The sequence below is a fragment of the Eleutherodactylus coqui genome, chromosome 2 (genome assembly GCF_035609145.1).
Source record: "Eleutherodactylus coqui strain aEleCoq1 chromosome 2, aEleCoq1.hap1, whole genome shotgun sequence".
NCBI lineage: Eukaryota > Metazoa > Chordata > Amphibia > Anura > Eleutherodactylidae > Eleutherodactylus > Eleutherodactylus coqui.
The window spans coordinates 155,393,765-155,403,689 of record NC_089838.1 but is presented as its reverse complement, the minus strand read 5'-3'; the positions used below and the strand labels follow the sequence as shown (position 1 = coordinate 155,403,689).

The 9,925-nt window shown below is 48.0% G+C and overlaps 1 protein-coding gene across 1 annotated transcript; it reads right to left on the bottom strand.

The window, feature by feature from the left end:
- Positions 1 to 413: 413 nt before the first annotated feature.
- CAV2 (caveolin 2) lies at positions 414 to 6,512 on the bottom strand. The gene is made up of 3 exons (XM_066591805.1): positions 6,145 to 6,512; positions 5,885 to 6,072; positions 414 to 2,196 (listed from the first exon to the last, which is right to left on the bottom strand). The coding sequence occupies exons 1-3, from the start codon at positions 6,286 to 6,288 to the stop codon at positions 2,043 to 2,045; spliced, it is 486 nt and encodes a 161-aa protein (XP_066447902.1). The 5' UTR covers positions 6,289 to 6,512; the 3' UTR covers positions 414 to 2,042.
- Positions 6,513 to 9,925: the final 3,413 nt, after the last annotated feature.

The following is a 9,925-nucleotide window of genomic DNA, read 5'->3' as shown; positions in this document are numbered from 1 at the left end:
AGAGCTACTGCAGAGAAGCAAGACTGAGTAGATCGCCCACCTCGAGACATTTACTGAGGTGGACCGAACACAGAAATGCTCTTCAATAGAAACAGCAGGTGGCGCTATTCTTACTTTTGTTTAGATATTAAAAAAGGTTTCTAACTGTAAATACAAAAATGTTTATAATTATGGCCTGGATGTAATATAAACAATATTTTTCATGGAAAACCCCCTTTAAATATGTGCATAATTTATCATATGCACATCCAGTGACAATTAGCAGTTGTCTGCTGTTAAGGCTTGTTTTTGTCATTAACAGTCCACATGACATCCTGGACATCCTTTCTTCAAAGACCTTAATGGGAATTCCACTATAAAAACAGACAAGCGATAAATGGTTTGGTTGGGGGCAAACGGGGGGGGGGGGGGGGGATACCAACTGATCATCAGAATAGTGGCCACTGACCAAACTGCACAACTATGGCAAGGAGGAGTTTGAATGGACCAACAGTTGAGTGGAGGTGAGAGGTTTTTGACTGGAGTACCTTTTTAATCAGTCCACAAAGCCTATTCTTGCTTCTCTCCCAGCGACAAGTACAGAAAGTGTTGAGCATATCCAATGCCATTATTCTGCTAATATGTGAATTTTGGGTCATAAAAATGGTTAGACATAACTGTCTAAGTCAAAGACATAACTTTCTTGTTGATCAAGAAAACCCCAAAATACGACCAGTTGATATCTTTTAAAAACAGAAACTTTTACAAGTTGCTTAGGAGTGGTCCAGTTTGGGGGGGAAAAATTGCATTTGTATTAAAATGTTTACATAATAAAAATTGTCCTTGATAAAGTACCCTGTTATGTAAAGCCAAAAGTGACGACAAGATGGGCATGCTGCTATGTGTGTATGGACACGTTGGGATGGGGAAGCCAGATTAGCGAGTTGTGTGTGCTGCCGTCTACAGAGTAAGTCACCCTATTGCTTTCAGTGACCCGTCCCAATAAATAATAGGATTGCTACTATCTTTTTTCATAGGGCATTAACTTGTTCTTGTTCCAGAAGGGGGCTGTGTGTGTTCAGCACACATGCAGTAGACAAGTCTGATTAAATGCATATATTTTGTGCAATTGGGATTGCTTAAAAATGTTGCACACTTTGTCTTCTTCAGCTTCTACATATCACTGTATATAGACACTGCGGTCTAGAGGTCCCTTTACATGGGACTGTCAAGCGCATAATCACCGAACAGCCGTCCCATAAACTGCCACCCATCGCATCTGTGCTTACACAGGAGCGATGTGTGTTAAATCGGATGGAGGCGCAGTAGGATCATTCCAGCTGCCCGCCTCCATTCACGGTAAACAGCTTGGTTTCCCTCTGCTCTCGCTTCTCCTGAAGAACCGAGCAGTAGAGTTGAGCGAACATACTCTGCCGAGCTCGATGCTCGTTCGAGTATTAACGCACTCTATGGTGCTTGTTACTCGAACGAGCATCAAGCCGTGTTCGACCCCGCCCCAGTTTGTCTCCTCCCCGCTGTGACGGCCCGTTTTGGCCCCTCCCCGAATTTTACGAAAAGCTCGACTCGAATAACACGGACTCAAGCATTTGGGTGCTCGCTCATCTCTACCTAGCAGCTAACTTATGGCCACAACAAAAAGTATCTTTCTGGTGGTCATAAATTGGCTAATAAGAACATGAAGAAGAGAGATGAGGTCTGACAAGCATGCCGCCAGTCCAGCCTCACTGACGGAGCTCCTATTAGGACAGACTGCAGTGTCTATATACAGTGATATGCACAAGACAAACGGTGTAGCACTTTAATTGCATTCCATTGCAAAAATGATTGTAAGATAAAAACACATGCATTTAACTGGAAAAAAAAAGTGCCAGTAAAAGGTGTGGATAGCCTTTAAGACGCCCCCTTTAGGCCTGGAATGTACAAGTGGAAGTGTTAAGGCCAGTTTCTGTGGACTGAGCATATTGGTTCAGTGTAGTGAAGGATAAACTGTTATTTATCACTAGGTGCTCCCATATATTCTTGGTATCATCGGTGGTCTAAGGTTAAAAGGGCTGATCTACTCGCACGTTGACCGATGCAAAGCAGCGTCCCATGCTGGCAAAGACAGGGGCTACAAGGCTGTCTGTAATGCCCTTCCATATTGCTTGTACAGATGGTAACACCATTAGACAGGTCCTCACGAATGGCATCACGACCCTGAAAACCAAAAATGGATGAATTAAATATGGAAACAAAGCATAAAGTGATGCACAGAACAGAGGAGAACAGATCTGTTCATTTGTTAACCACTAAGGTCCATGAACAATACACAAGGGATATACTTAGGAGGTCCGAGCGCTCGGAGGGGATTAGTAACAGAGCCTCTTCATCTTGTGATTATGGTGAAGATGAAGCTCAAGTAGTTTTTGAAAACAGATCCTTTTTGGCCAGCTATCTGAGAGCGATAGCGTTACGTGTAAGCTTGCACCCCTGGATCAGACATGTGCCCAGTACTGAATGCACAATGCCCTGCTCAGACACCCACTCCCGATTGGTGTAATAAGTGCCGGCAATAAAACAACTAGTGCTCTGGGCCAAAGGCATACGGTAGAAGTCGAATGCTTCTCGACAGGAATGTGATCTCTTTCAGGTTCAAATATTGGTCATAGTATGTCTGCCATAAGACTTCTGAACATTGTAAGAGCTCCAATACACAGCCTGATGAGCCTGGGTGTGGGGGGCAGCAACACTGCCACCATCTACCGGCTGGGCAAGCATGGCAGTGTAAGTCTCCGCTTCTAAAATTAGAGTTATTGTGAAGCTGAGGAAACGCAAGGCATCCCACCAGCTGAGCATAGTGACAGTGGCCTCTTATGGGAAGCGGACGTGGGACACTAGTTGCAGAAATACCTGCGACTGTCCCATTCATGTGAACACGTCCTGCCGGAAGCAATGTACTCTAATGAAACAACTCCATGCAGATTGATTCTCTCTGCAAAGAATATGCTGTGTGCCATTAACTTACCCTTACTGAGGGCAGCGGGCACTGTCAAAAATCAAGCATCTAGAAGGAGTTATCGGAATTAAATGAAGCTTTCTATATGTGATTGTAACGTTAATATAAGTAAGTGATTACAATATCACAGCAAGGGGAGAATTTATTGCCGAAAACTAAACACTTGAACGGAGGCTCTACTACCCTGTTGTACCGCCTCTAGCTTGGATACAAGATGTAATACGGGGGAGGCATGGAGGCTCTAGTACCCTGTTCAACCACCTCTACCTTGGATACAAGATGTAATACGGGGGAGGCATGCAGGCTCTAGTACCCTGTTGTACTGTCTCTAGCTTGGATACAAGATGTGATACGGGCAGGCATGGAGGCTCTAGTACCCTGTTGGGCCCCCTCCAGTTTGGATACAAGATGTGATACAGGCGGGCATTGAGGTTCTAGTACCCTGTTGTACCGCCTCTAGCTTGGATACAAGATGTGATACGGGGGGCATGGAGGCTCTAGTACCCTGTTGTACCGCCTCTACCTTGGATACAAGATGTAATGCGGGGGAGGCATGGAGGCTCTAGTACACTGTTGTACTACCTCTAGCTTGGATACAAGATGTGATACAGGTGGGCATGGGGGCTCTAGTACCCTGTTGTACCACCTCTAGTTTGGATACAAGATGTAATACAGGCAGGCATGGTGGCATACAGGTTCCATATGGTATTATGCGACACATTGGTCCACATTTGCTATAACTGAACCTCTAGATTGTGCAAACTCGTAGGCTCTTGAAGTTGACCTCCCAGATGGTCCCATACATGTTTCTGTTGGTGATAAATCTGGTGACCGGGCAGCCACAGAAGTGTGGCAATGCTGTGGGGACATTCCTGTGACATCTTGCTGTGTGGCTGAGCATCATCCTGCTGGATGCCTCTTGGAAGTCACCATGAGAGGAACACGTGTGGCTGCAGTATGAACCAGGAACATGGATGCCTGCTGCTCCCACAGTTGTGTCCTATTCATAAACTCTTTGGCATTTTATACACTTTGAATTTTGCCTCAGAGCTGAGCTCCGAGTCACAGGTTCAGACTGTGCCAGCCTCTCCCTGCACAGCTGTCACTCTGCATGTAGCGGGCAGGGAGAGGCTGGCACATTCAGACCAATGACTGAGAGCTCAGCTCTGAGGCAAACTTCAGAGTGTAATTAGTCTGAAACACTGCAGCATTTCAGAATCAGACACCCACGGGGGCAGCAGGCATTCTACAGGCAGCATGAACCAGATGACAGGATGCCTTTAAGTTAAGACTGGGGCTGGAACCAAAAAACTGGAAGAGTACACACAAACTGTCAATAGTCAGACCTGCACATGTGTGAATGTAATAGCTGGTGCTTGTTCACCTCTGGAGACACAGACGCTGCTTCGAGTCTGGTCACATCAGCGGTGGCGGTTCTGCTCTGTAGCACATGCTTGTCTTAAAGACAAGGCCCTGTATGTGTAAGTGCCAAACCTCCAGCGCTCCCTCACGTATTCCATTAAAATGCAGAATGTGTTCAGCCAATCAGAGGCAGCGCTTCCTGGAGGCGGGGATTTGAAAATCCCAGACCAGGAAGAGATGCCTTAAGACAAGTGCAGGGGAGAAGATGCGGCGGAGCTGACAGCGCTTCTTAGGTGATGTATGTGCTTCTTTTGTTTCTTCTGCAGCTAGGGCTTGGTGTGGAAAAACTCCACAGCAGAACGGACAGGCGGTGCGGAATGTTGGCCCTTAGGGGATGTTCACACCATGGAATTCTCCATGGAAATATTCCACCTCTATAGTCCAAGTCTTTCTGCTGTGGATTTTCACACAGACCCACGTGCTGAATTCGCCCTGTCAATGGGCAATATTTGCAGGATTAATTTCGATGCGGAAAATCTAGTTTCCGTGCGCCGCCACATCAAGAAGTGATCAATCACTTTTTTTAGTTTCAGCGTTGTTTTCGCTTCGAAATTCTGCATGCAAATCTTCGCATGAATCTGCATCAACAAGACGGACTGCACATGGAATTTTCCCACCGTGGATTCCACCACGTGACGCACGCAGCATAAACGGACATGCTTCAGGGTATTTTCAGGGCAGATTCCACCTCTACAAATGGGGGGGCGAAAACTGCCCCAAAGTGACACCAACTGATGCAAATTAAGTGTGGATTTCTCCTGTGGAAAATCAGCGGTAAATCCGCTACATGTGAACATACCGTAAATAACCGAAAATACTGCCCACCCTCACGTAACATGGTATGTCAGGCTGATAGAAGACAATGTCCATCCAGTTCAGCCTCTTTCCAGCCCCCTTGTTGATCCAGAGAAAGCCCAAAAAAACTCCCAATGAGGCAGAAGTCAATTTACCCCATTTGGGGGGAAAGAATTATTTCCCGACTCCATGATAGTAGTCATAATAGCGTCACCACTTGTTCTCCTGGCATCACTGCTCACATTGCGGGCATCACGATGCCAGGAGTTCAGAATGGGGATGTTGCGGCCTCTGATTGGCTGCAATGGTCATGTGAAATCATCTGGAGGACAGCGGGGTAGAGCGCTGGATTGCGGTAGCAGAGGACAGGTAAGTACCCCTGTTATTTTAGTCCTGCTGGAGCTGTAGGGGGAGCGCTGCCCGTTAAGTGCCCCTTTACATACTGCAGTCTAGAGAAGTTCCTACAAACTTTTACTCACTGATCGCCTGCAGCAGACGGAGCAAAAGATCTAAAACTTTGTAAGAAGTTTCATTGCTCACTTTTTATTCCACCTTTGAAAAAAAATAAATAAAACGACCCGTGCCACGCAAATGGTTAATAAACGCGCATCAGACCTTATTCTGGGGTGCAATATGCCAGGCATAGAATAACAGCATTAGTCCATAGCTCACCAGATGTGCAGGCAGCTGAGCACGGCGAACAGCAGTCCGATGACGAAGGCCAGCGGGATGGCGAGCAGCGCGGTGAGCAGCTTGTAGAGCACGTACTTGCTGACCTCGTACACCGCCGTGCTGCAGATCCACACCTTGTCCAGGCTGTGCGTGCTGGCCGGCTCCGCGATCACATCCTCGAAGGACAGCTGCAACACAACGGACCGTCAGAGGGGGCAGGCGGGGCGCTCAGCTCACCTGCCGCCCGGCGCATCGCTTACCATCAGGTGTCCGTTGAGGTCGTGCGGGTCCCGGTCCGGCGGACACTCGTAGGTCTTCTCTGTGAGCATCGGGGCGGAGGAGCGGTTGAACTCGTCCTCGTCCATAAAGATGCGAGCGTCGGCTTTCTCCTTCTCCAGCCCCATGGTCGCTCCAGATACGGGGAGAGCCCACGACTGGTGCGGAGGACACTTCCTGGCCGCTGCTCGCAGCCCCCCTCCTTCCCGCTGTGAGTTGGTGCGGGCGGGGGGTTCGGGCGCTGGATCCCCGGACACGCCCCGCGCTCCACGCCCTCAGCCGCCGGGATAGACGAACGCGGAGGGGAGTCCGGGCTGTGCGGGCTGGAGTTCTGTGCTGCTGCCTACCCAGCGCGGTCCTCTCACCGAGCACTGCCAGCAGCTGTGTGCAGTATGAAGCCGGTCAGATGGGAGTCCCATGGTGACACAGCTGTGGTACCTGACGTGTACAGGACGGTGGGGGCACAGTCACCTATGTGAGGGACACGCGGGACCACAGGGCTCTGCTAGTGATGCTCTACATCTGCACTCCGATTGGCCAACACTGCTCACCCAATCAGCACTGGCCAACCAGAGAGCAGGGCACAATGTGCACTATACCCTGTTTCCCCCCAAATAAGACACTGTTTAATATTTAATATTAATATTAATTCTTAATACACAATTCTTGTGTAGTCCTCAATGCCGAAGAAGCATATCTTGTTGGTGATGGGGCTTGCATACCCAGCCTCCAGAAAGTGATTGCTCTGATTGGTTCAGGGGCACTGCCTCAGCCAATCAATGCCAACGCTCGATGAACCAATCACAGCCATTCAATGATGTCATTCAATGAATGGCTGTGATTAGTTCATTGAACGCCGGCTTTGATTGGCTGAGGCGGGGCTCTTGAACCAATCAGAGCAATCGCTCAATGGAGGCTGGGTATGCAAGCCCCATCACCAACAAGAGAGGCTTCTTCGGCATTAAGGACAACACGGAAGCCGCTGGAGCGCCGCAACCCAGCAGAGGAAACCGGACGGCGCCTGTTAGGTGAATTATGTGTTTTTTTCATGTAGTGTAGCTAGATTTTATTTTAGGGGTAAGGCTTATATTTCTAGCCCTCCACCCAAAAAATCAGGGTAAGGCTTATTTTTGGGGTATGTCTTATTTTTGTGGAAACGCGGTAGTTAGAAAATTGCTGCTGCCATCTTGAACGACTGAAACTGAGGCCCATAATCTGCAGATTGGGGGGAGAAAAGCGACAGATCCTAAACCTCCTGCCCTTCCTGTCACAGGACAGAATGTTGGACCCAACCAGACGGTTGCTATAAGATATGCCAGCATATCCACATATAATGTATATTTGGTGCTGCCCCTGTCAGTAGCTAAGAGGGTCTATTATGTGATAATAAAATATAGATAACTGTATAACTACCGCCATATTTGTACTGACCCGCAGAGTCTAGCCACTCCAGCTAGTTTCACACGGTTGAGGGCAATATTGGGTGGTGAATCACAGCCTGATATCGCCCTCGCCAACTATGTGAAATCCTCAAGGATGCAAGGCGTTTCCATGTGAAAACAGCTTCGCCAACTTTGGGGATGCTGGAGGTTCGCAGAGTTTCTCTCATTGTTTAGGAGGGCAGACCTCGCATCGCATGTACCCAGCATGTTGTGCAATGCTGCCGCCAGCCCCGTTAAGTACAATGGGCGGCGCAATGCGAGGGCACAAGATACAACATGCTGAAATTTGATTCCCGCATCGCGGTGCCATGTAGGAAAAAATCACTCATGTGTATGACCTCGTTTAAAAGAATGGGGTTCCTATTTGTGTGTTTCGCACAAATCTTGCACGATTTTCTCGCCCGTGTGCACCCGGCCTTAACTGCTACCATTAAATAATGGAAGTCCAGCAAACAACGCAAACAGCTATGTGGATAGAAAGAAACAAAAACGTATTGTCTCATGAAAAACGGAAATGAAAAAATGAAGATGAATATTAGGAAAAAATTGCTGTTCTTTAAAGGGTTAAAGGTTTTTCAAATACAGGATCCCGCACCAGAATCCATCCCTGTGCCCGGCTGTGCCCCCCGCGTACCTGTCCTCTTCCATGCTGTGTATGGTCCGCATGGCGAGCTGTAGGGCAAGCACAGTACAGTTTTGTTTTTTTTAAATCCCTGCTTTTCCCGCGTCATCGCCTGACACAGAATCCGCCAAGAGCCGCGGGTCGGACGGCTTCCATTGACTTTAATGGAAGCTGTCCATGTGGAATCTGCGCCAAAATAGAGCATGCTGCAATCTTTCCTCTGCAAGCAGAAAATCGCAATTGATTTCCGCTTTGGTACGAGAAAAAGCGATTTTCCACAGCATGCTATGGGCGGTATTTGCTGCGGAACCCGGAGGTGGACGGCCGCTCCGGATACCGCAATGCAAATCCAGCCGTGTGCAGCAGACGTATAGCGAGCTTTCAAACTTACGCAGGGTTGTTCCTCCTGCTTAAAACAAGATGAGCTTCTACGCCTTAGGCCAGGATTTACACAGAATGTGTTTTTGCCGAAAATGGATATTTCAGGACAGGAGTGGAAAGTTCCTCTGTACCCAAGAGTAAGACAAAAACCTCCAACCCTCTGAGCCTCGTAGAGGAAAGGACATGGCTGTGGATCCTCTGAGCTGTGACTACTAACATATTCCTAGAAGTAATGATGTGTCTCAGTGCTTTAAGTGACGGTAAATTCATGCCAGTGTGCAAGGAGTTAAACCGCCATCTTGAAAATCTGGACGTTATAGTGTTCTTGAAGGTGAAGAAAAGTAACTTTATTAAGGAAAAAGAAAGTCAAGAAGAAATGTGCTGTTAACGGTCAAGGACTGTTTTTACTTGTACTGCCGCATCAAGAAGTACTAAAATGGCAGCCTTAAGATAGTCCACGTTAATTGCACCACAGTCTTCCAAAATGGTGCCCAAGCGTGGGAAAACCCATAATCATTTTAAGGCAAAAGCCCACAAACCAGATCAGAGAAAAAAGCCAATGAAAATTACTACAGTTGGCAGAGACAAGTGGGGGTTGCTTCTTTTCCGGCTGGAACAAGACTGAGCTTGCCCAGCAGGGTTTGGAGCTTGCCCAGTGGAGCGCAGGACCGCCCAGGGGTGGAAGTTACATCCTAAGGGTGCATTCACACAAACGTATATCGGCTCGGTTTTCACGCCGAGCCGATATACGTCCTCCTCATGTGCAGGGGGGGGGGGAGGATGGAAGAGCCAGGAGCAGGAACTGAGGCTCCCGCCCCCTCTCTGCCTCCTCTCCGCCCCTCTGCACTATTTGCAATGGGGAGAGGCGGGATGGGGGCGGGGTTAAAAACCCCTCCTGCCTTCTCCTCCGGGTTATCAGCTGTGACTAACAGCTGACAGCCCCTCCTGCCTCTTGATTGCAGAGACAGGAGGCTTAAAGCCCCGCTGTAATTTTACTATTGGCGGAGCCTTAAGCCCAGGATCAAGCACAATATATTTACTGCGCTTGGTCCTTAATGGGTTAAAGGAACAATAAATTCTCATGTGTATCAAAATATTTTACAGGAGAATGTAATGTCAGCAGTTTATGACCTCAAAATGATGAGATGATTGGTGATACAACAAGATAATTAGCCAATCACACCAGTAAATCAAGCAAAGAATAGTTGTAAAAAAGAAGATAAGTTTTTGGGGATGCCCAAGTCAGAGTCTTGACCTTAACCCTATTGAGATGCTGTGGCCTGTCCTGAAGAGGGCTGTGCACTCAAGGCATCACATAAC